The sequence below is a fragment of the Candoia aspera genome, chromosome 1, assembly GCF_035149785.1.
Source record: "Candoia aspera isolate rCanAsp1 chromosome 1, rCanAsp1.hap2, whole genome shotgun sequence".
Classification (NCBI taxonomy): Eukaryota; Metazoa; Chordata; class Lepidosauria; order Squamata; family Boidae; genus Candoia; species Candoia aspera.
In genome coordinates, this window is record NC_086153.1 from 225,693,743 (window position 1) to 225,720,840 (window position 27,098).

Consider the following 27,098-nt stretch of genomic DNA (forward strand, 5'->3'; position numbering starts at 1 on the left):
CAAATTTTGAAATCAGTGTGGCAACATAACTGGTTGCAGAAGGCAGGCAATGAGTACACACATTTTTCAACAAAACAGAACAACAAGGTCAGTAGCTAGGAAGGAGAAAAGTTTCTCATACCTTCACTACCTATAATTTCAGCCCCCTAATTCTATTGACAAACTGAGGGATAAAATTGGAAGAAAGCAAATCTACTTCTTAGAACTGCTACGTCTAACTGTATCAGTCCTTTGAGAATAATTTAAAACAAAATCACACAGCCCTCCCTTCTCCTTTCTACCTCAGTTAACCTTAAATTGTTGGCCTGTACTAAATTTTGATGTTCCAGTACAAATACAATCCTATATAACCAGATTAGTTATTATTATGTATTCACTGCATTTAGAGCCTACCATTTTTCTGAAAATTCAAAACAGCTTATGTGGGGCTGCCCTAATTTCATCCCTACAACCACAGTCCTTGAGGTCAGTTGGACTTAGAGAAAGTGACTCTGCTCTGTTGTTGAAGGGGGATGGGGGGCTTGAATATAGTTATCCCTGATCCAGGTCTAAAATGTAACCACTACAGTGCATGACACAAAAGTCACTATTAGGGCTGGCCTTACCATTAGGCAAAATGAACCAATTGCTTAGCTATAAAGCTGGAGTTCTTAAACATTTGCCATCACACTTCCCTCTGGTGTAAGCTTAATATGCACACCTCCCCTAAAAACCCAAACACCAAAATGAACAATGAAAACAATACAATGAAACTTTGGGAAAGGTGCATTTATTGTAACTAAAAGCTTCTTAATCGCTCCCCTGGACTCTGTCTGCACCTCCTCAAGGGAGGTACACCTTGCAGTTTTGGAAACCCTGGTGTAGAGTGTCAAGGAGATGGACTTGAGGGAAATAGGCAAGAACTGTTCAGTAAGCAAGGAGGGCTGAAACATTCCTTAAGTCCTGGGAAGTAAGATGGTATTTGGAAGAGTCTCAGGTAGACTCCTCCCTGATTCACTGGGATGTAAGAGGGAGGGGAAATGGAGCAAAGTCAGGCCTACAAGATTCTGTTATTACAGCCTATCTCAATAAAGTATAGCTCTAATCTTCCTCAGGAGTTGGTTTCCTTTTTTAAAAAAATGATTTTATCAAAGATTATAATTGCAATAGTAAAAACTAAAAGGAAGGGAGGGAGGGAGGGAGGAAGAGAGGGTAAAAAGTGCAAAGAGAAAGAAAAAATGTAGAAAAAGAAAGAAAAGTAAGAATATAGTAAAGAAAAATAAAAGAAATATATAAAGACGTGATTTCCAACCTTCACACAACAAGTTTAAACAATTGTAGTAACTTTTTACCTCTTAATTTATACCCAATGATCATCCCATGTCCCACCTCTTATCTATAAACAAATCCATAAAGTATTGTCATTTTAGTCTTGGTGTCAGCAAAAGTCCAGAAATTTGCCAGAAATAACAACATATCTATTTTAACCTTGATTAAACAAACCAACTTTATATTCCTTCCTTTTAGTTCTAACTATCTTAATCTTTAGCCCATTCAAATAATGTATGGAACTTGATTTCTTTTCATTTCTTTTTTACCCCTTCTCACAAGATTCATCCAAGCTTTAACAAACTTTTTTTGTAAATCCAACATAAAAGAATTTTCCAGGTCACTCTCTTGGTTTATTATTTGTAATTCCCTTTTGATTTCTAAAGCCTCAGCAGATCAGGAGTTGGTTTCCTGATCCGGTCGACCTCACAGAACTGACATCAGGGCAGCAGATGTTGGGAGTAATGGGAGCAGCATCTTGGCAATTACCTTTGGTATCTGTGGAGAATAAACCCACCCCCACATCCCTATAACAGCCCTTTAAGTCTTGGAAGACTGATATCCAGTCTCCCCTCAGCCTTCTCTTCTTTAGAGATGCCCTCTTCCTTTCATTGTTCTTCATTGGACTTAATCTCCAAGCCCCTTACTATCTTTGTCACTCTTTCCTGTACTCTTTCCAACTGTTCAGTGTCCTCCTTGTACTGTGGTGACCAGAACTGGACACAGTATTCCTGGTATGGTCTGATCAGTGCAGCATAGAGTGGAACTATCAGTTCCCATGATCTCAGCACTGTACTTATGTTGATGCAGCCCAACATTGCATTAGCTCTTGGGGCGGTTGAAATGCACTGTTGGCTGAGGCTTAAATATGTTGTCAGCTGGGACACCCAGATCCTTCTCACAAGTACTGCTGTTGAGCCAGGTACTGCCTTACACTTGTGCATCTGGTTTTTCCACCTGAGTGCAGAATGTGATATATTTCACCATTGAACTGCATTTGTTGGAAAAAGGGGGGCAGACAGAGAAACAAAGCATAAGATTGTATAGGCTTGTGCTACTGTGAATTCTGTGTGTTTTCTACATGCCAACCACCAGGTTTTTCCTAATTTCAAATGCTCTCAGTAGAAAGTATATACTACATGAAGTTTTCCTCTATGACACGTTCTTCCAAATGAGCAAGTTTTTTATAACATATTCAAAATATATAAAATATTTCATATAAATGTAGAAGTCTTATGGTTCTACCAGCTGTGTGTGTTTCAAAACAATTCACTGTACTTTATACCCAGAAAATATAAGTGATATAAAATAGATAATGAAGGGTTCTATATTAATTCAGCATTTTATCTGATAAGACACATCTTCCCTGGTTAGAAACTGAAAACAAAAGTGTACTTAGTATCTGCCAGTCTTTCTAATTTGAGACACCTATACACAAATGGCAAGTTCTCTGAGGAAAAAAGAAAAGAAAAACTTTCTCCCCACAACAGATGGCAACGTTAACTGTTCAGTCTAGAGAGCTCAATCATCCCTGGTTACCCAATAAATATGTGGCTCAGCAGAACTGGCTTTGACATCGATTAATCGGGAGAATCAGCTGTGCTGAATGAAAGCCCCCTGTCCCTCGACTGGACCGTGGCCTTTTCTCTCCAGACTGGGATAGAAAGTCTTTGTATCAAATGTTTTTTTTTTAAACTGCATTGATTTAATCATAATTGCACAGGCAAGATTATTTTTATCCAGCATACTGAATTTACAATATAAAAAAATACAGATGTAGGTAAAAGAAAAAAAATCAACGTTTTTGATCCTTCAGCTTCCCTCTAAAGTTTAAGTTCAGTTAAGCTCAAATGAAAGTGGTGGCTTCATCTAACCAAATGTCTGTAACTAGATTTTTATTTTGGACAGTGTTCACCGTTTCAATGTGCATTGTACATCGTAATGTTTCACATGTCAAGTTAGGTTGCTGATGCGTGTTCTGTCTGGGAGGGGTCTGTGAACTCCTTCTGCTGGGTTTGTTATCTGTCTTCAGGGGAATGGAATGTGTTTGGGTTATCTACTGTGTTCAAGGTTTTCTTCCCAGGAGATCAGCAGAACTCATTACCAGCACCTGGGATGGGGAATTTGAAACGGTTGGGCGAGGGGAGGGATTACGTTTGTACCGAGGGTTTTTAGTTTGTATTTGGCGTGCTTTTGCTCATTCTCAGCTTTCTCTGTATTTGCATACTATTCTTTAATAAACCAGATATTCTTAAGCTCTTGCTTGTGAGTCTGAGTCTGTTAGGATAGGCAATCATTACATAAAGCTGAGAATCCTAAAGTTTTACCGTTAGCCTCTTTCCAGATTTGATCTGTGAGGTAGTGGAGCTAGCGATGACAGAACCTAAATCAAAGACCAGTGGAAGTGCAGAAACGAGTGACGGGGTGCCAGATTCCATGGTTAGGAGAACAGAGAGGAACTCTACCCCAGAACTATGTGGGGTCCAGGAAGGTTCAAGTTCCAGCTCGGAGGAAGAGGAGGTTGGAGAAGGAAGAGCACCCGAAACCACCAGAGTGTCGCCAGGCGAGCTAATCACCTGGGATGAGGCACAGGGACCCCTACCAGGGATGTCCAGGACATCCTAGAAGCAGTGGTACCCGTTATCCCCAACAGTCATAAGGACGCAGGGGAGGCAGGTGGACAAATGAGGAAAGGAGGACTCTCAAACCCCTGAAAGGCTAAAGGTAATGGAGGCGAAGTTGGAGTCGATGGAGTATATGTTTAAGAAATGGTCAATGGGATGGGAGCCCCAGGTGAGGAGCGAAGGGGAATCAAGCGCTAGGTATTCCTCTCCTCCCCCCCCCCCTGCGGCGCCACCGCTGGAGAGAGGCAGGAGATGGCACAGGGCAGAGGCGAGACCTCCCAGAGTTCGGCTCGCAAAATCCCCGCCTTGAGATCGGAGATCCCCAGCAAGCAGGGGCGCGAATGGACGACCAGATGTGGGACGGGGGCCGCCTGGAGCAGGAGTGAAAGACTTTGCCATCAAATTTGATGGGGATCCAACTAAGTTGTCATTCTTCCTCACAAATGCAAGGAGTTGTATGGATGAATTCGGACCATATTTCCGTTCAGAAAGAGCCAAGATAAATGCCATTGCCAACAAGTTGAAAGGGAGAGCAGCTGACTGGTATGTTCAGTTATGCGAGGGCGAAGCTCCTGAGCTGGAGGAGTTCGAAGAATTCCTGTGGGCATTGAAGTTACACTTCGTAGACCCCTTAGCCAAAGAAAGAGCAAAAAGAGCTTTAAAGGAGCTCAGACAGGGGCAGCGGTCAGTAGCAGACTACACCCTGGAGTTTAAGTCTTTGCCTGGGAAGATTGAGGACTGGTCCCAGTCTACCTTAATAGAGCAGTTCAAGGAGGGTCTGAATATGGAGGTCCTGAGGTGGGCGTTGGGCAGAGACGACCCAGACACCCTGTATGAATGGATACAGCTGGCCGGGAAGGCTGAGCATGCCTGAGAGACCTTGTCGCAGGCAAAGAGGGCGGCGAGGCAAGCGGCGATCGTCAAGGGACCCCGAACTGCTGCAGCGGCTGTGAAGCCTGGGTATCGAGCCTGGGAGGAGGAGAGAGAGCGGTGTTATGCCAAAGGCCAGTGCCTCTGGTGCGGGAAGGAGGGGCACAGGGCAGCTGCTTGCCCGAAAGCCAAGGCAGTGGATCGGTCAGGAAAAGCGGCGGGCAAATCACCATCATTGACCAGGAAAATGATGGCGGCCAAGGGGGAGACCAAGGTTGATGAGGTACCCTACTTCAGGGGAGAGGAGGAAAGCAATCCTAAAGAGCCGGCGGGAAACGCCAGCCACCTGCTCTGAAAAGCGCCTGTGGGCAGGTGCTGGAGAATGGGCGCGAAGATGTTTTGGTGAGTGCTAACTGTCCCACTCTGAATGTGAAGGTAAAGTTGGGCTCCCGCACAAAGACTGTTGAAGTTTGGGTGCTAATTGACTCGGGGTGTTCAAGGTGCTTAATGCACCCAGACGTGGTTGCTGCTTTGGACCTACCCAGCTTTCCCCTTCAGCAACCCATGGTTTTCACCCAATTGGATGGTTCAGAAGTGGGGGGGGGGACCAGTGACCCATTTCACAGGAACGGTGGCATTGCAATTAGGTAGCCACCGTGAGGGGCTACAGTTTGTAGTGGCACCTGTAGGTCATCCCTTGGTCATCCTAGGGATTCCCTGGTTGGTCCAAAGAAACCTCTACATAAACTGGGAGCACAGGACTCTAACTTTTTCAGATGGATTTTACCAAGCCCCTACGGTGGACCAAGTTCCTGGTGCTGCGGTGGGGAGAGCTGCAGCGGCAACCCCAAGTTTCTCAGGGACACCTCTGGAGGGATTACCGGATAGATACCAGGAGTTTGCTGATGTGTTTGGGGAGATGGAAGCGGACCAGCTCCCTCCTCATCAAAAAACTGACTGTGCGATAGAGTTCGTCCCCAACGCTCAACTGCCCAAGCCGAAGATTTATGCAATGACTCAGAAAGAGCTTGAGGCACTGAGGAACTTTGTGGATAAAAACTTGGCCAGGGGATTTATTGAACCAGCGAATTCTCCAGTTGGAGCCCCCGTACTGTTCCGGGACAAAAAGGATGGCACGTTAAGACTCTGTACAGACTACCATGGGTTAAATGCGGTCTCAATATGAAACAAGTACCCTTTGCCGTTAATAAAAGACATGTTAGCCCATCTGTCAAAGGGCAAAATTTTCTCCAAGCTGGATTTGCAGGAAGCCTATTTCTGCATCCGCATCCGCATTTGGGAGGGGGATGAGTGGAAGACTGCTTTTAATTGTCCATTGGGTTCCTTCCAGTACAAAGTCCTGCCTTTTGGTTTGGCGGGAGCACCCGGGGTGTTTATGCAACTGATTAATGAAGTGTTACATGACCATTTGTTTAAAGGGGTACTGGTGTACCCCTTTAAACAAATATTTAATCTGGATATTGTTTCGATTTACATGGAGACTGAGGAAGAGCATGAACGCCTCATTAGGCAGGTGCTTAACAAGCTTAGGAGTGCCAAACTTTATGCCAAACTGTCCAAATGTGAGTTCCACAAAACTCGACTTGACTATCTGGGGTATAGGATATCTGACAAGGGAATTGAGATGGACCCTGTAAAAATTCAAGCGATATTGGGGTGGGAACGCCCACATACTAGAAGGCAATTACAAAGTTTCCTCAGATTTAGCAACTATTACCGCCAGTTCATCCAGGGGTTCACTGAAATTGCCTTGCCCCTTATTGATTTACTACAGACCAAGGGGTTGGGGGACACACGCAAGGTGAAGAACCCGGGGGCAGTACTCAATTGGACACCAGAATGCCAGGCAACTTTCGAAAACTTAAAAGCCTTTTCACTGCTGAACCCATTTTGCAGCACCCAGATCCCACGTGACCCTTTGTGGTTCAAGTGGATGCTTCTGATTTTTCAATTGGGGCACTTCTGCTGCAAAAAGATTCTGACAATCACTTGAAGCCTTGTGCTTATTTGTCCAGAAAGTTTTCTGAGACCGAAAGGAGGTGGCATGTTTGGGAGAAGGAAGCTTTTGCAGTAAAGGCAGCTCTGGAGGCATGGCACCATCTCTTAGAGGGGGCTAAATGTCCTTTTGAAGTTTAGACTGACCATAAAAATTTAGAAGCGCTCCGCACCCCTCGGAGGCTCAGTCCCAAACAGATTCACTGGGCTCAATTTTTCAGTCGTTTTGATTTCCAGCTGAAGTTTATTCTGGGTAAGAAAAACTTCCTTGCTGATGCTCTCTCACGGTTACCCCAAGATTCTGTCCACGCAACTAAGATCGTAGGTACTGTGTGGACGGAGCCACAGCTGGGTCTAAAGGCTGTGACACGCAGCCAAACCTGGGCACAGCTGCCTCAGACTCCAGTTGCACCGGCAAGGAGGAGGACACAGATTCCCTCTCAATTGCAACAACAGTTTCTCCAGGCACTGAAATCTGATACTTGGTTGCAGGCGAACAGAGACAATGTTTCTTTTGACAGTGGTTTAGCTTGGAAGCAAAATCGCCTCTATGTGCCTGAAGAGTTACGGGCTGAAATTCTGACCCGTTCTCATGATGATAAGGTGGCTGGGCATTTCGGGTTTGTGAAAATGTTGCACCTGGTTAGGCACCAGTTTTGGTGGCCCACTCTGAGGCGTGATGTAAAAGACTATGTCGCTTCCTGTACTGTGTGTGCCATGTCGAAACGAAAAGGGGGGGAAAAGCACGGGCTCCTGCAGCCAGTGGCAAGCCCATCCCGCCCATGGGAGGAGATTTCCATGGATTTTATTGTTGACCTTCCTCCCAGCCAGAAGAAGACAGTAATTTGGGTAGTAAAGGATTATTTTTCCAAGCAAGCCCATTTCATTCCATGTGCTTCTATCCCTTCTGTCCCACAATTGGCACGCCTCTTTCTAATTCACATCTATACGCTCCACGGGAGGCCCTCCCACTTGGTCATGGACCGCGGGACACAGTTTACTTCCCAATTTTGGAAATCATTTTTGAAATTGATTGGCACCAAGCAGGCATTGTCCACTGTGTCGCATCCTGAGACTGACAGATCTACAGAGGTTTTAAATTCGACCCTTGAACAATGTTTAAGGGCATTTATAAACTACCAACAGGACAATTGGGTTGATTTGCTCCCTTTTGCTGAAGTGGCTTACAACAATGCTGTCCATCAGAGCACGGGGCACGCCCCTTTCTGTGTAGTTTCAGGATGGGACTTCGTGCCCATCCCTGAGTTGCCACAACCTCCTACCCAGCCCTGTTCTGCTTCTGATTGGGCTGCTCAACTGGCTGATTCGTGGCCAGTGATTCAGCAGGCTTTGGCTGATGCCCAGTCTGCTTACAAATTGCAAGCAGACAAGCGCAGAGATGTTCAGCCTGATTTTAAACTTGGCGATCAGGTCTATCTGTCCACCAAGTTCATAAAGTCCACACAGCCATCACAGAAATTGGCACCGAAATTTGTTGGCCCTTTCCCCATTATTGGCATTGTAAATCCAGTCACTTTTAAGTTGGATTTACCTCACAATCTGAAACATTTGCATCCTGTTTTTCATTGCAGCTTGCTCAAGCCTGTCAGCCACTCTTCCCAGTGGCATGTCCAGCCTCCCCCCAATGCTCCGATCATGATTGATGGGCAGCAGCATTTTGAAGTGAAGGGCGTCCTTGATTCCCGCAGGCTTCGTGGCACACTTCAGTACCTTATCCGCTGGAAGCACTTCACGCACCCTGAATGGGTGTCGGCTCGCAACGTTAACGCTCCTGTTTTAGTTAGACGCTTTCATCTAGCTTACCCTTTGAAGCCTGCTCCTTGACATTTTAACTTTGTTTGGGGGGGGGCGGTATGTCATGTTCACCGTTTCAATGTGCATTGTACATCGTAATGTTTCACATGTCAAGTTAGGTTGCTGATGCGTGTTCTGTCTGGGAGGGGTCTGTGAACTCCTTCTGCTGGGTTTGTTATCTGTCTTCAGGGGAATGGAATGTGTTTGGGTTATCTACTGTGTTCAAGGTTTTCTTCCCAGGAGATCAGCAGAACTCATTACCAGCACCTGGGATGGGGAATTTGAAACGGTTGGGCGAGGGGAGGGATTACGTTTGTACCGAGGGTTTTTAGTTTGTATTTGGCGTGCTTTTGCTCATTCTCAGCTTTCTCTGTATTTGCATACTATTCTTTAATAAACCAGATATTCTTAAGCTCTTGCTTGTGAGTCTGAGTCTGTTAGGATAGGCAATCATTACAGACAGACTGGATGCAGAAGAAGGGATTTTGTGTACCATTTACAAAGCACTCCATAGATACAAACTGGCAGACTTAGTTCAAAAAGGTGCAATGTCCTGTTCTTAGGGAATATTATTTCCAGACGTTCAGAATGTGCTATATCTTATTTAGATTGTTTAAATGGAGGACAATCTGGGTACCTCACTGGCTCCACCATCCTTTCTTTGAAAACAAAACAAAACAGATACTACATAAAAATAAGAAAAGTGATTAAAATAATGGGAAGGAAGGAAATCAGAAGACCAGTCACATAACTTGGAGAAATGTCTTTTCTGAGAAATAGACAGAGCTTTTTAAAATGACATTAATTGCATTGCCAAATTAAAGCTAAGAGTGATCTTTACAGTTTTTAATGTATCACAAAGGAAGATGCCAGGTTGCTGAGCCATAGTATCTTTTTCGTTGTCATCTTTTCTTCTTTCAGGCAAGTTTATTAAAGAGTGGTTGAAGTGTTAGCAGAGGAAGTTGAAAACGTGGATCCCTTCCTATATTGATTCAGGATTTCTTTGCTGACAATACCACGTGAGACCAAGATCTTGAGGAAGTTGTTCCGGAATTTCTGTCCTATGAAAGCATATATGATGGGGTTGATACAGCTATGAGCAAATCCCAAAATCTCGGTACCCAAAAGAGCAGCGTCAATGTTGTTACGAACTGAGCAGCTGTCGGTTATGACGCCTATCCTCAAGAAAGTATCAAAAAGCAGGGTGATGTTGTAGGGTAGCCAACAGATCAGAAAGGTCAGCACTACAGCCAAGATTACTTTCATTGCCTTCTTCTTTTGCTTGTTCTTTGTCTGGTAAAGTCTGTGCACCGTTAAACCATAGCAAATGATCATGATTATCAAGGGGAGGAGAAAACCAAACACCTGTGGTAAGATTCTCAGTACTACCCTCCATTCAGCTGTTTGATTCCCTCCAATGTTCTCATAACAAACCATGTGAGAGGAATTTGGGGGCAGGAAAACCTCCCGGAAGCGGATCACAGGAAGGGAAAAGAGGAAGGAGAACAGCCAGATGCCAATGCAGACAAATTTGACCCAGTGCCTCTTCTCAGTGGCTGCCCGAGTAGCATAGACTATTGCCAAATAACGATCAAAACTGATAAAGGCCAACAGGAGGATACCACTGTAGAAGTTGACTTCCTTCATGACTGAGGTGATTTTGCACATGAAAGTGCCAAAGATCCACTCATGAGCGCGATACACAGCCCAGATTGGCAAGGTAAGTGCAAAGAGAAGATCAGCAATAGCCAAGTTCAGGAGATAAACATCAGTAACAGAATGGTTTCCTTTGTTGTAGCTCACCACCAGAATCACCAAGGAGTTGCCCAGCAGGCTCAAAATGCAAACCAGGCTATAGATGATTGCTACAATATACTTTACGGTAACTGTTGCATTCTGTGGCCTGCAAGGTTCTGCAAGTACACTTTCAGGGCCAATGGTATAATCTGTGTTATAAGAAAAGTTATTTAGGAGATCCATAAGTCGGTCCCCATCGATTACCATTGGTTCCATCCTGGATGTCTTGCTGTAGGCCTGTGTAGGACATGAAGGCAAGACAGGTGAATAACTTCTTTCTAATCAAAAGGCAACATACTAATCATAAATGTGGTTCTTCGGGGCTCCAAAAGGGATCAAAATATTCGAAAGATAAATTAATACATTTTGAATATAGGCACCGGACATACATAGTTCCATAATTCCAGAATACTCTCCACATGAATGCAATTGGTAAGTCTTACCTCCCTTCTAATGATGGCAAGTGACTGTAGCTTCCTTGCCACATCTAGGCATCCAGCATAAATATTTGAAGGAGGAATGTGCTCATGTGTTCACAGATGTATGAATGATGACTTCTACATGAGCAAGCCCCAGCTGAACACACAGATGTCTACAGGAGGCTGAGCTCATTTATGTCATCCGTAGGAGGTAGGACACAAGCACTGAAGCTTTTCAGGATTTATTCTATCCTGCCAACCCCTCCTTGTATAATCCAAATAAAAGATCACTCTAAAATACTAAGGTAGCTGATCTTCTGAAGGGAAGTATGGAGAAGCTGACTAAGGAAGGGCCCTGAGACAGGTTCCTTCCAATAAGAAAACATGCCCAACCTCTGCAGAAACTCAAATTTCCAATTAAAAAAAAGTTTATTTTCCCCACCCAACCCCAATTTTGGATACCCTGTGGCTGAGTTAAAAATAAATCAGCTCAGCTGCTGAACAAAGACAACAACATGGGATCCCACAGATTGGAACTGATTTTAGAGCAGTGCAAGGACCTCAAAGGAAAATGTCCAAAATTATTGGTATCCACACATAAATGCTTTTATCACCAAGGTAAAAGTATTCTTCATTTGAACTGTTGGATTAAAACTCCAATTATTCTTATGCAAAATAGCAAGAGAGGATGGGCATGATCAAGCCACAACCAGTTATGTTACCATGAGGTCTGAAATAGCCTTACAACTAAGAGTAGCAACTTCAAGCAAGGAAATTCTCTTTTAACATGGTTTGAAGTAATCTTCAAAAGGTTACATTCCATTGGCATTTTCTTAGTGCTTTGCTTATTCAGTGTTTAAAATTTCTTTTTAGCGTTGATGAAATAATGGAAATAATCAGGAGCTTATCCTGGGGAGATCCTTGTTTTACCTAAGATAGGGGATTATTCTGTAAAGATATTCTCTGTCTACTTAAAGATGCTTGATTCAAGATATACGAGTCCTTGTGCCAGCAATAAAAAGACATTGAGCAGCTCTTTTGTCTTTTTCTCCTTAATGGTCTAGAAAGAAGAATGATGGGGCAACATGAGAGATTTACAAACATAAAATTCCTATAAAGAAGGTAGCAAGGCATTTTCACCATAGAAGCTTGCTCTGGAATGACTCTTATTTGGAAGAATTCACCATTGCCATTTACTACTACCTGCAACTGCAAAATCTTTTCCTACTCTGTAAAGAAAGCTTATTGAGCTGCTGGTTTTAATATATGATGTGATTGTTTTGAATCCCCTGTGTTTGCTGGTCATTTTTGTCATAGCAGCATCCATGATGCTTATATCCTTGGGAAGGATTGGGGATAGGATGAAGGGTCCTCCATTTTGCTTTCATGCATTTCTTGGGTCTTCTGGCATCTCTGTTGCCCCCACCTCAACTCCTCGATGCCAAACATTATCGAGGGAGCTGTATTAGTCCAGCAACAGATTTTATTTGGAGCCCTCAGGCAGCTTGCCTTCCTCAACCTGGTGGGCTCCAGGGCTTGGATTACAGTTCCCATCCTTCTGGCTACATACCATAAGTAGAGAACATACAGTATGTAAACCATTGGACAGTATATAAGAATTGTTTAAATATCTGGCTTTCTCCAACCCAGTGTCTCCCCAGGACAGCCAGACAATATGACCAATAACTGAAAAGCATAGGATTTGTGGATTAAGGCTTCCAAAAGCATCAGTCTGGCTGAGTAGCCTTCTTAAATCTGGTGGCTCTAAAGTTCTCCCAGTTGCTGACTTTCCCCAACTAGAGGGAAAAACTGCTCTCCTTCTCAATGCAATGAGTGCTTAAAAAAAAAAAAGTTCAACAGAAAACACACATATTTTCTGCCCTGGTCATTATAAGCCCAGTAGCTTTCCCCTGCCTGCTCTTCCATGGATTCTCTCTCCTGCTGCTGCTTCAATTGCTCTATTGGTAAGTCTGATTGTGCAGGCAAAATGCATAATCAACTGAAGTGAATCCCACCTTGTGGAATATTTAATACTTAATTATATATACATTTAAGCAGGCTTTCTCAACCAGGGTTCTGTGGAACCCAAGGGTTCCACGAGAGGTCACTAGGGGTTCCCTGGGAGATCACAATTTATTTTAAAAAAAAATCAAATTCAGGCAACTTCACATTAAAGAGGTAAGTTTCATTCTTTATTTTTAGTTTAAGAACACTGTTAGTGCATGTATATAGGCCTACCCATGAAACAAATATAATAATTTTGTGACTTCTGGCCTATATTTGAGCCTGAATGGGCAGGGGTTCCCCAAGGCCTGAAAAGTAATTCAAGGGTTCCTCCAGGGTTAAAAGGTTGAGAAAGGCTGCGCTAGAGCAATATTCTCTATGTCTGCTAACCATCTTTCCATCAAAATGTTTCTTCTTCTACAACAGCCTTTCCCAACCTGATACCCTCCAGAAACATTGAACAAAGGTCTCCCAGCATCCCAGGTGATCTAGTTATGTTGGCTGCAGATGACAAGAATTGCAGCCCAGCACATCTGGAGGGCACTAGATTGGGGAAAGATGCTCTAGCCCAGTGTTTCTCAACCTTGGCAACTTTAAGACATGTGGATTTCAACTCCCAGAATTCCCCAGCCAGCATGATGCAATTCATTCACCTCCAATTGCATCTGGAGGTGTAAAGGGAGTAAAGCTCAAGTTTTAATACCCTTAGCATCCAAAACTCTGTCAGCAGAATCCCTTTTACCAAATAATTCTAGTTCACCCTCAGTTCCACTCCTATGGTTCCTAATTCCCTGCTTATTCTTCAGTCCACTGTTACGCAAAATGAGCAAGGGCATGTTCTTTACTTACCTGCCTGCTTTGGAGAGTCCTCTTCTCAGTACAAAAATTTGCTGCTGAAGGTTCAGCCTTACCAGGAGGAACTGATCCTTGCAAAATTTCCCTCCACACTACCCAGAAAAGAACACCAGACCCTTCGAAGTATTTCCTCAGAGAAGCAGGGAACAAAGCAACAGGAAACTGCTCACACAGTTCAGCAGGTGGACATCTCAGCTGTTCTAGTGCTTGTAGAACAACCTTCCCAAACTGGCTCTTTGAGATCTGCACCACACTGAATTTTCTAGCTAGCCATGCAGCCCTAATACATCTGGAAGGCACCAGGCTGGGAAGGCTGCCGTAGAATTGGTCAGGATGAGAAAGGAAAGGGAGGGGGAGGGGGAGGGGAAGGGGAAGGAAGAGAAAGAACCCTATTAGAATGAATAGAACATCTTCAGGTATCACTTTGGCCCAAAATTTGTTCTCCTGGAGGGAGCAGGGCTTCTAACAATCATGGATGGATGACCACAGTTAGTCCTCATTGTGATCGGTTATTGCTTGCACTTCATCCTCATGAACCAAGTGGGAAATAAAACCGAACATTTATTTATGTTACATTTTGCTCCAGGATTACAGAATGTACCTTTCACATGCTCTTATTCAAACTGGCACCTCTGAGCCTCAATGCTTCATCTTACATCTCTAGATGGGATGATGAGAAAATGAGAGCAGAGATTTGAAACAAACAATATGAACTTGGAACTGTGGAAGAAGATCATACAAAAGAAACAGACGGGCTTTTAGATGAGGCTGTTATCTTGCAACTTTCCTGCCTTATTCACAGATAAATTTATGAAGTCAGAACACTGTCTTCCATTTGCAATTCCCATGTGCCCTTACCACTGTTTTTTCTTCTTTTTTCCTTACACACACACACACATACTAACTTGTTAAAGAGGAAAGGATAGAACTGCTGTGCAATATCTTTTAACTAATAGCATTATAAACAATTCATTTAGAAGCATTCCAGTAGAAGGGCACCACATAGGGAAATTAGCATTGTAGTGAAATAAGCAGTAATAATTAGAGGAACAGCATTAGAGCTGTTCGGCAGTAGAACAGACTGCTTGGGAGGTAGTGGACTCTCCTTCGATCTACATGGGGCTGCCCTTGAAGACCACCCGGAAGCTACAACTGGTTCAAAATGCAGTGGCTGGAGCAGTAATGGGCACCTCTAGATGTGCCCAGGTGTCACCACTGCTATGTGAACTGTATTGGCTGCCAGTTGGCTTCCGAGTGCAATTCAAGGTGCTGGTTGTTACCTGTAAAGCCCTGTATGGCACAGAGCCTGGATGCCTGAGAGACAGCTTATCTCCAATCATTTCTGCCTACCCAGCATGTTCCAGCAGAATGGGTGTATTCCAGGTCCCCTCCATTAAATATTGCCATTTTGTGGGACCTAGGAAGTGTGCCTTCTCTGTTACGGCCCCCATCCTCTGAATGGCACCCTCTCTCCTGGGGTTCCAGAAAGCCTTGAAAACCTGGCTCTGGTCCCAGGCCTGTGGTTGATGTTTGTCATTGCTTAATGGCGCGTCTCCTGGGTCCTATCAGATGGAACTCCTTCGCAGACGGGACCTGGAACATACCTCTTCTGCTGGACCTGATGGGACCGGTAGATGTAACCAGGAAGATACGGTCCCTCAAATAACCTAGTCCCATGCCATGTAGGGCTTTAAAGGTCAAAAATAGCACCTTGTATATTCCAATCCTGACAAGCAGTATGAATAGAAAAATATACTATACTTGCATCTAGGATTGTGAACAAAGCCTTCAACTCTCTGTTCACTTAATTGGGAGGAAACCATATTGAAGTAAAAAGAATGTATTTCTAAACATATGAAGCTATGCTCTAACATTGTCAAACTTTTATACAGTATGCATAAGTTAGATTTATGAGCACCACTGTTCTGAATTATAGGAACAAGGAAGTGAAGTTGTAACCACTGAAGCATGAAGAGCTTTTAAACCAGGTGCCAAAAGGTATCAGATGGGAACCAAGCCAACCTCTTTTCCTGAAGAAAGCACAAACATAAAAACAGGCCATGTAGGAAGCCCGAATGATACAGATCTGACTTTTTCAACTCACCCCTTTGAATTGGAACTGGGATAGTCCCTCAAAAATTTCATTTCTTTCTGGGGTTATTCTTAAATTATAACTAGTCAGGGCCAAAAAACTAAAGTTAAGAACCAGGCAGACCAAGTAGAAGAACCTTGATTTACTCCTTTAGTTAAAATACGTTACAGCTTGTTCCATATATTTTTCTATTCTTCCCCCAAGAATGTGCAATAGAGAACTAGAGACTAAATCTGAGTTATTGATTCTAAATTAGAATGCTTCCCTTTGCACAGAAATGCAGCTACTAATCAGAAGTAGAAGGAAACTAATCTAGTATAGTGGCTAAGAAAGAAAGTTACAAATCAAGATGTCCATAGTACAAATTTGTCCTCAGCCAGGGACTCTGTAATTGAGCTTCAGCAGTCACTTGTTATGCTGGGACCGTCCAGCAGGAACTGAGCCGGTACACAAGGAAGATATTTTAACAAAAAAATATTTTTAAAGTATGGATTCTAGAGTAAATATGGATATAAAAAATGGTGACCACCCAAATCTCAGAGAAAGGGGTTGGATATTATTGAGGAACATCACAGTGAAGCATGTCAATGAGAAATGACAGTGAAGGAGAAATTAGCAATCATTGGAGAAATAGAATCTAAGTAGAATTGAGGGGATGACAACGATGAATCCTTGGGGGCCAGCACTTCCCCAACCTTTGGATAAGAGAGATTATGTTTTGGATAAGTAGAGGGGTGTATTCATCCACATGCCTTAGCTTTGGGAATCAAAAGTTTAGCAGGGGAGGGAAAAAGAAAAGTAGGCTGAGAGAGGGAGAGAAATGACAAGGAAAAAAGGGAAATGGGTCTGAGAACACAGATCATATATATTAAAATATAATAAATAAATCAGGAGTCAAGTTGAGGAAGGCAGACTGAGTACCTTTGCACTGCAAGGTCATGACTCTTGAGAACTGGTGGTAAACATGACCTCTAAAAATTCATGAAAGGGGGGGAAGGGAGATGGGGGCACTTACCAATAGCTGTTCAGCAGTGTTTTTTTGGGGGTGGGTGGGCCAACTCACTATGCCTCTTGGCATCCTGAAGGCATGGTTCTTTTGGAGTAGAGGACTCAGGTCAGTTCAGAGGAAGGGCATTGATCTACCTTGCCTTTGCCTGATTTGGACCCAGTAGATCAGGCAAAGTGGTCTGGCTCTTTCTGGTTGTGAAATCCAACTTAATAGAAGCTACTCCTGGCTGTTCTTCTGAAGTCTAAGGAAGCAGTGTACTGGAAGGGCTAAATTCAGTTCCTGGAGGTTCAGCAACTCTGTTGGGATTGTAACTGCACGTTCATCTCAATGGAGGATGCTGACAGGCCTCTGTCCACTTCATGGTCACCCTGATTAGGTTCAGGACCGGTCCATAAAGGAGACTAGGCCTCAAGTGGCTCAAAGAGGTTTTTCTCCAGGATAAGCAAAGGCTTGTGGGGGAAAGGCGAGGGCTTGGAGTTGGCCACCCAACTCTGTAGTTTTCTGAAATGATTTCAATTATTGATGGAGACATTTTTTTTAAAAAAAAGTTGGTGTTTTTACATGCCTACCCTATGTTGATTTTTTGGCGGTTCCTGAGTCATCCCCTTGCCAGGGCCAAATTCATGAAAGGCCTCCCAGTTCTGATTTTCTTCAAACTGATTGTCTTATAATTGACTTTAAAATAACCTCTTCCTCTTGCATTCAAGGTGATCAACACTGATGAGTTTTATAATCCAAACAACCTTTCAACAATATGTCTACATATTTGCACTATCTCATCACAGTGGAAGTTTTATTTTGATAGGCAGCACTAGCATTAAGCCTGAGCAAAAAGTCACATTTGCAAGCTGATGGGAGTTGGTCCCCCAAAACTGAAACGCAACAGATTGCTTATTCCCAATGTGCAAATTAACATATGTGCTGAGAAGGCTCTCATTTCCTTCCAAGCTTTGTCTCTCCCTTTCTGTGCCATAGTCAGGCAGTTTGCACAGTTTTTAAAAATGGAAATATCTGGCTCAATGTTGGTTTGGATGGGTGTAATAACAATCCTATAACGTTAGTTTTCTTCAACTTGATCCTTTCCAAATGTGCTGCTCCAGTTCTCATCCTCCCAAGTTCATATAGCCACTGGTTGCTCAGGCTAAAAATGATAGGGGTGTAGATTTGGAAAATATCAAGTTGGAAAGGACCGCATATAATGCATAACTAAGTGAATAGAAAAACGTTGTTGCATTGTCTTATAGCACAGCTTAGTGGCCTCCTCTTTAATGTTAATCACACTAAAGGGGTGAGGTCCAAGGGATTGCAGAAGCATTGCTGGAAGCATGTAAATCCTGATTAATGGCACAGCCATGGACAATCACACAAACCCACATGATGCCAGGCCAACATCTTTGTGGCTTACTTAAAACAATTACTTACAGCACTTACTAAGGCATGAGTGACTTAGTCATCTCACAAATGGATTATGGCAATGCACTCTATCTGGGGTTGCCCTTGAAGGCCACTTGGAAGTTGCAGCAGGTTCAGAATGCAGCCATGTGGGCAGTGGTGGCACGCCTCATTATGCTCATGTGACCCCCTGTGCTGTAAGCTGCACTGGGTACCAGTTGGCTTCTGGGTGCAATGCAAGATGGTACAAAGCTCTTCATGACATAGTGCCTGGTTATTTGAGGATCTGCCTGTCTCCAGTTGTTTCTAACCATCCAGTGAGATCAGGCACGGTAGACATGCTTTGGGGTCCCATTGATTGAGCAGTGCCATCTATCAGGACTCAGGAAGTGTGCTTTCTCTGTTGTGGCCCTCTGGAATAATATCCCTCCAGGGATCTGGATGGCTGCCACCCTGATGACATTCAGGCAGCTCTTGAAGACCTGCTAGGTAAAGGTAAAGGTTTCCCTTGACATTAAGTCCAGTCGTGTCCCACTCTAGGGGGCAGTGCTCATCTCCATTTCAAAGCCGAAGAGCTGGTGTTTGTCCGTAGAAACTTCCGTGGTCACGTGGCCGGCATGACTAAGCGGAACGCCGTTACCTGCCCGCCGAAGTGGTACCTGTTAATCTACTCACATTTGCATGTTTTCGAACTGCTAGGTTGGCAGGAGCTGGGACTAGCAACGGGAGCTTCCCCCGTCATGCGGATTCGAACTGCCGACCTTCCAATCTGCAAGCTCAGCAGCTCAGCGGTTTAACCCGCAGCGCCACCGCGTCCCTGAAGACCTGGCTATTCTCCCAGATTTAGGTCAGGGTGATGGTTGAGTCCCTTTTGTATGTATTTTTTGCCTATATGTTTGTCTTTGGGTCACTTATGATTTCTTTCTGTTTTTTGTATTTTTATTATCTTTTTAATTGTTAGCCTCCCAGAGTTGCTAGTAGTTGGGCAGTCTCTAAATTATGTGTGTGTGTGTGTGTAGATAGATAGAAGTAGGGGGGGGGATCCTCATCGCCTGTCCTCAGAGCCTCTTTTCTGGCAAACCTATAGTTGGAGATAGACATTACTCATCCCCAGGACCACATATGTCCCATATGAAGACCTCTCACTGACTAAAATGGGAAAGAATGCTACATGAAATCTGGAAGTTTCGTAGTTGAGAAACACTGCCATAGAGTCCTAAGTAAGTACTATTGATTTCAGAGGGACTTTCTGCCAATTAAGTGTGCATAAGATCACAACATTACATATTTAGCAGCAGAGAACGAGCTGGGGAGTGGCAACACTTCTGACAGAAGCAAAGTTGTAGGGTGTTTCTCTCTCTCTCTCTCTCTCTCTCTCCTGAGATAATATCCTCAGCCTACGTTAGACTTGCAGGCAAATGCTCCTTTCCCCATTTCTATTTTTTCTGACCAGATGCAAGAGAGAAATGCAGAGTATAGTTGATGTAAAGTTTCAAGCAGGAACTCTTCTCTACTAAGGTGGAAAAAAGTTAGCAATAAAATTCTGAGGCTGTTGCACACACTAGTTTGAATGGATAGATTTTTTAATTTTATTTTTCTTTATTTTAGAAGTTTATAAGGCTGCCCAATTCTACAATGACTCTGGGTGGCATATGGTAAAAACAATCATGAGATACAATTAAAACAAAAACTATCCCCTCTTCAAATGCTGGAAGGAAAAGCAACCATTAAAAGACTATCAAACACACCTGCTCTACCGTGGCCTGGGGAAAGAGCCAGGTTTTTGGAGCTCTTTTGAACATGACCAGGGTGGGGGCCAGTTTTACCAGGGGAGGTATTGCAGAAGACAGGTGCTGTGGCACAGAAGGCCTGCTTCCTAAGTCCCATCTAATATAAGATACTGTACTTATATTAGATATTTTGGATACCATAATATTTTTTTCCACTCAGTGCCAATCCTCACTCTAAATTAACTATGGCCTTTAATTGTCAAATTGCTATCAAATCAACTACTTCAGTCTTCCCCAACGTGGGGTGCCCTGAAATGTACAGTTCAACTTCCAGAATTCCCAGCTAGCCTAGCCTGTGGTGAGAATTCTGGGAGTTGAAGTTCACAGAGAGTGCCCAGATTGGGGAAAGCTGAACTACTGTGGCAAAAACAAGAAACATGTGGCAGGTAGCTAAAGGTAACTATGGTTATTTGAAACAAGTTTATCCCATTCTGTGCCAACAAGTTGTTGTTGACTCCTAGTGACCACATAGATACAGTAGATCTTCTCCATGACGATCTGACCCTAGCCTGGTCTTTCAGCAATTCCAACAATGCGGTCATCGCCACTGTAACTACCCAGCTTGATGTTGGTCATCCGCTTCTTCTCTTTCCTTCCACCTTTCCCAGCATTCGAGCCTTCTCCAAAGAGCTAGGTTTTCTCATAAGGTGTCCGAAGTAGGATAATTTGAGCCTGGTTAGATTTAATAATATATTAAAGGATTGAGCTAGTTCTATATTAACCCTTTTGGGATATATTAAATGCCACTCATTTAATTACTATGCTGTATATTGGCACTGTTATATTTTTGTCATACTTCATCATATCTGGGTCATGATTATCACATCTGGGTCATCAGATCTGGGTCATCTATATCATGGTGGTTATGTTTCACCAATAATTTTTTTAAAAAAATTGAGTCAGGTCATTTGCACTTCAAGTGAGAACTCTTGAGTTGATTTGTCCCATACATAACATAAAAGTAGTAACATATGGCTGCGAGAGCTGGACCATAAGGAAGGCTGAGAGAAGGAAGATCGATGCTTTTGAACTGTGGTGTTGGAGGAAAATTCTGAGAGTGCCTTGGACTGCAAGAAGATCAAACCAGTCCATCCTCCGGGAAATAAAGCCAGACTGCTCACTTGAGGGAATGATATTCAAGGCAAAACTGAAATACTTTGGCCACATAATGAGAAGACAGGACACCCTGGGGAAGATGCTGATGCTAGGGAGAGTGGAAGGCAAAAAGAAGAGGGGCCGACCAAGGACAAGATGGATGGATGATATTCTGGAGGTGATGGACTCGTCCCTGGGGGAGCTGGGGGTGTTGATGACCGACAGGAAGCTCTGGCGTGGGCTGGTCCATGAAGGTACGAAGAGTCAGAAGCGACTAAACAAATAAACAACTAACATAAAAGAAGTACGTTATATGCTTTAAGTTTACACATGGGTTCTGTGGTATATATTCCTAAAGGTAGTAATCATTTAATCTTTCTCAACCTAAATTTTACAATATATTAGAGTACAAACCCATTTCCACAGCCATTATGCTTATAGGAATGGCAGTGATTGAATTAGTTTGATCAGACTGAGGGTGCCAGGATGAGAAAAGCTTTCCTGCATATTTACAACTGGGAGTAAGTTTCATGAACTCAGTGAAGGGTTACCTCTGAGTAGGTTCATATGAAGTCAAACTGAACACACATGGAGTTGCTTCTGAACTCAGAGGAATACAGCAACATGAAGTACAACCAGGACTGAGACTACTAAGACATTACACCATTCCAGAAAGGCTGTTTGACACATTTGCTGAATTTGCAGGAACTATTGACCTATTGACTCAGTAGTTTAATTTTACATCTCATCTACCCATTCTATCCCACCCATCCCTCTTCACTGTGGTTTTTAACTCTGTAAACAGCGGTGGTTTTTAACTGTCAGGCAGCCAGAAGGAGCCCTTTATTTGGTTTATGTAACAATAAAAAGGAGAACAATTGTTTTCTCATGAGACAAACCCAGTTTCTACACACAAAGGAAACTTGGCTCCACCTGTTTACTTGCTAGAGAAAGCTGTTGGAGAAGAGAGGAGAGAGTCCAACTCTGTACCATCCTGTGGCAGACAGATTCTTGTTTGTGTTCTGGTTCCTCAAGATGTCTCCCAAGTATGGAATAATATAGCAATGTTATTATTATCACTGACAAAATCCCATAAACACCGTAAGCTAACTAGTTGGTCGCTGCTGAGCTGACATTGATATAACTGGCATCTGGCTAACCGTATCCCAATTCTAACAGACCTCATTACACAATAAAACTTACTCTAAGCCAGGGGTGCACAATCTTTGTCAGGCTGAGGACCACATAGGCCTTTGAATTACATGCCAGGTACTGCACTACAAAAGAGAGTAAGGCCACACTTGAAAGAAAGAAAGAAAGAAAGAAAGAAAGAAAGAAAGAAAGAAAGAAAGAGTGAATGCAGATAGGGCAAAAACTGACTGCATATTTTGCTGCACTAAAACCATGTTGGTTAACAATTTTAATGACATTGAAAGTTTATGCCTAATGTTTATTCCAAAGTTTTTAAGATTGCAAACTGGCATTCAATTGAAATTTATTTGCAGCAACAGTACTATACTCCTGCCAAATGGAAATCAAGTACTGCATGTTCATCATGGGGCATTAAATGACACATAAACCAGCCTTATTTCAGCATTTAACTAAAAGTATGAGGTGTCCACACAATAAAGGCAATAGAGCCATGCATATTGATGTTATCTGTTATATCCTCTCCGTATGTATGTTCTACCCATTCATTCTGGTAGTGGGGTCCCAAAATGCATTTGATGTATATATTTCAGGCTGAGTGTGTCAGGCATAATCAACTTTTCCATGACTTTGGCATCCTTTCTGCAGGCTTTCTGTACAAACTTGCTGTCAGGGGCCACAGCCACTAGAGTTTCAATCAGGAGGAAAGGGACAGAAACATCCCTGTCCATTGGTGTGTCTACCAATGAGGCTTGCTTTCTCTGACTTCCTTGACAGTGTTTTCCCAGTTTTAGAAGGAGGCAGTCTTCCTGTCTCAATTACGGATATCCACAAATCACTGTAGACCCTCAGAATGTGAAGGAGTTGTTGCCATCCTGGTGAGAGGTGACCTTGAAGATCTTGCCATGGTCCAAGTTGTTTTTGAGGGTGTTGCTGCAGTCATATCAGATAAAACTGAACTATAAACATGACACTTTGTAGTCAGAGAAAGTAATGAAAGATTTATAATTACAGAAATAACACTTGATATTATATTGGAACAACTGTTCAGGACTTCAAACATTTTGGTATCAGTTTATTCTATTCGTTTTGGGAGTGGTATCTTAAATATTTTGATAGCAAATATAGCAGAAGCCTGATAGGGCTTCATTATAAGTTTGCAGAAATCAACCCAGCTATTTCTTTGATATTTACATGTAATTTATTTAAACCAATAAAAGGAAGTAGTTGAGGTATATAATAGCCCAATTCAATATCATGTTATAATGTAATTTGGTTTTGGCTTAGCCTGTTGTATGAACCTACTTAATATGGTTTATAACTTAATGCAGTGTGTGATTCAACCAGCTGTAGCTTATTCAATAACTCAAAATTACACCATGGAATAAAATACGTATGCATCAAATAGTGTGCACATAAACAAAAAATGTAGTGACTGATTTCAAACCGTTAGTTTGGGATCAGGTATCACCAATACGTAGATGATATCTAGCTGTGTATCTCAACATTGGTCCAACCAGGTGATACTGTTAAAAACCTTGTCCCAGTATCTGGAAGATGTATCTGAAACACTCAAGCTCAGTCCTGACAAGACCAAGTGGCTATGAGTATGTGGACCACCTGGGTTTGAAGATGTTCCATCTTTACTCTTGAATGGGACTACACTTCCCCTTTTGGGACTGGTGCACAGTTTGAGGGTCTTCTTGCTCAAGGAGCATGTGGCAACTCTGGCCAGGAAGGCCCTTGCACACATTCATACAGCGAGCCAATTGCACCCATACCCAGACTGGGAGACCCTTAGGATCTTGTGTCTGATGACCAAGCATGAGGTTGCCCTTGAAAAGTATTCAAAAGCTGTAGCTGGTCGAGAATGCAGTGGTATAGACAATTATGGCCATATTACAGTATGCCCATGTAACACCTCTGCTTTGTGAGTTGCACAAAGTTTTCAGTAGGTTTCTGGGTGCAGTTTAAATTGTTGGGTCATCACCTATGAAGTCCTTCATGGCACAGGATCTGGTTATCTGAGGGACTGTATACCTTCCTTTAGTTTTTTGCCCATCCAATATAATCAGGCAGAGTCAGCACATTCTGAGTCCCATCAATTAACAGTGTCACCTGAAGAAACCCAGGAAGCAGGACTTTTCTGTCACCTTTCTGGAACAAAATCCCCCCCCCCTTCCCCAAGATTCATACAGCCCTCCTCTGACCTTATTTTAACAAGCCCTTAGAACTTCGCTCTTCCCCCAGGCCTTGAGCTTGAGTAAGTAATGGGCCCCTTGTGTGACAGTTTCCTAGTTACTTTTTTCTCCAGATGTTTGTTGTTCTTTTGGACTGTTTTAAATTGTTTTAATACTGTACATGGCCCAGAGTCACAAAGGAGTTGGGTAGTCTTAAAAACTGTAAAATAAAATTAATTGAATCATTTTGAAAAATACAGAATTCTGAACAGCTATTCTTTAACATTTTTTCTGGTATACATTTCTTGTATAGCCTGTCAGGGGGTCCTTTTCTTATTTTAGTTCAAAATTAACGTGTAATCCCATTAACCCATTTCTAATTTGGAATGTATTTTTTTCCAGTGATTTGGTGAAGTGTGAGGAAGACATACTGTAGAACTGCATATTCATTTTCTAACATTTAAACAAGAAATTTAATTAACTTTTATTAAACAACTTAAATAGGTTGCAATCAGGTCCCATATTGCAATTCAGCTTAACTTCATTGAAGCATTCTTTTGGTTGGTACAGCAAAATTTATGTTTTGCAATATATCTGTAGGCTGCTAACCTCTGCCTTCCCTGTATATAAACTTACCTTTCTGACAGATAGGTGGTTTTCCTTGGGATACAATTCTGAGTTTCCCTTGGACTCAACCTTCTACCCACATCTTCCCAATCCTTAGTTTCCCTCTCTCTCTGGCAGAGGAAGTGTTCTGTGTTACAATGCTTCAAGTGACAGTGTGATTTGCAATGTGTAAATCAACCAACTATAGTTTACTGTATTCAATAACCCAAAGTTAAATACATCATGGTGCAAAATAGAGGAGATCCAAGTAATGTGTATACTGATTGCTCAACAATTTTTGCAAAGGTGTAGAAATCTGAATTAAGTATGCTTTATCATTTTTCCTGGCACGTATTCTATTCTTACTCATTAAATAAAGTGTTTTGTCTTTGGTAAAATGGTAAACAAACCCTTTCATTATTGCTACAGTTGACTTCATTTCATTTAAAAACTCACAAATACCAAATCCGTTCAATCCTGTCTGATTCTCAGCGACTGCCTAGACAAGTCCCTGCAGTTTTCTTGGCAAGATTTTTCAGAAGTGGTTTGCCATTCCCTGCTTCCTAGGGCTGAGAGAGAGTGACTGGTCCAAGGTATATGTAGGTATACTACATATACCTTATGTATATGTATATGACACAAACACACACATATATGTACATACACATACATAAATACAAGGTATATTAGGGGGCCTTCAGCAAAGGATCGTTACCTTGTCGTGGTGCTGGAGCTTGAGCACCTCAATGATGCCATGAGCTAAACCGTGAAGGGCCACCCAAGACAGGAAGGTCATGATAGAGAGGTCAGACTAAATGCGATCCCTGGGGAAGGTAATGGCAACCCACCCCAGTATTCTTGCCGTGAAAACTAAATGGATCAGTACAACCAGAGATATGTCGGTATACCATCGGAAGATGAGACCCCCAGGTCGGAAGATGGTCAAAATGCTACTGGGGAGGAACAGAGGATGAGTTCGACTAGCCCCAGACGTGATGACGCAGCTAGCTCAAAGCCGAAAGGACGGCTAGCGGCCGACGGTGCTGGTGGTGAACGGCGAATCCGATGTTCTAAGGATCAACACACCATTGGAACCTGGAATGTAAGATCTATGAGCCAGGGCAAATTGGATGTGGTTATTGGTGAGATGTCAAGATTAAAGATAGACATTTTGGGTGTCAGTGAACTGAAATGGACTGGAATGGGCCACTTCACATCAAATGACCACCAGATCTACTACTGTGGACAAGAGGACCACAGAAGAAATGGAGTAGCCTTCATAATTAATAGTAAAGTGGCTAAAGCAGTGCTTGGATACAATCCAAAAAACGATAGAATGATCTCAATTTGAATTCAGGGCAAGCCATCTAACATCACAGTGATCCAAATATACGCCCCAACCACAAATGCTGAAAAAGCTGAAGTAGAGCAGTTCTATGAGGATCTGCAGCACCTACTGGACAACACGCCTAAAAGAGATGTTATTTTCATCACAGGAGACTGGAATGCTAAGGTGGGCAGTCAAATGACACCTGGAATTACAGGTAAGTATGGCCTGGGAGAACAAAACGAAGCAGGACATAGGCTGATAGAAGTTTGCCAAGACAACTCAATGTGCATAACAAACACTCTCTTCCAACAACCTAAGAGATGGCTTTATACATGGACTTCCCCAGATGGACAACACCGAAACCAGATTGACTACATCCTTTGCAGCGAAAGGTGGTGGACATCTATACAGTCGGTAAAAACAAGACCTGGAGCTAACTGTAGTTCCGATCACGAACTTCTTCTTGCACAATTTAGGATCAGACTAAAGAGATTAGGGAAGACCCAGATAAAGATCAGCTAGATATGAGCTCACTAATATTCCTAAGGAATATGCAGTGGAGGTGAAGAACAGATTTAAGGGACTGGACTTAGTAGATAGGGTCCCGGAAGAACTCTGGACAGAAGTTGGCAGCATTGTTCAGGAGGCGGCAACAAAATACATCCCAAAGAAAGAGAAAACCAAGAAGGCAAAATGGCTGTCTGCTGAGACACTAGAAGTAGCCCAAGAAAGAAGGAAAGCAAAAGA

General features: G+C 42.9%; 1 protein-coding gene across 1 annotated transcript; it reads right to left on the bottom strand.

The window, feature by feature from the left end:
• Window positions 1-9,354: 9,354 nt before the first annotated feature.
• On the bottom strand, window positions 9,355-13,787 carry LOC134489697 (C-X-C chemokine receptor type 1-like). The gene is made up of 2 exons (XM_063292522.1): window positions 13,703-13,787; window positions 9,355-10,667 (listed from the first exon to the last, which is right to left on the bottom strand). The coding sequence occupies exon 2, from the start codon at window positions 10,644-10,646 to the stop codon at window positions 9,564-9,566; it is 1,083 nt and encodes a 360-aa protein (XP_063148592.1). The 5' UTR covers window positions 10,647-10,667; window positions 13,703-13,787; the 3' UTR covers window positions 9,355-9,563.
• Between the last annotated feature and the right edge of the window lie 13,311 nt (window positions 13,788-27,098).

Coding starts and splice junctions, on each gene's coding strand:
- LOC134489697 (XM_063292522.1), bottom strand. CDS start 10,646: ATGGAACCAATGGTAATCGATGGGGACCGACTTATGGATCTCCTAAAT.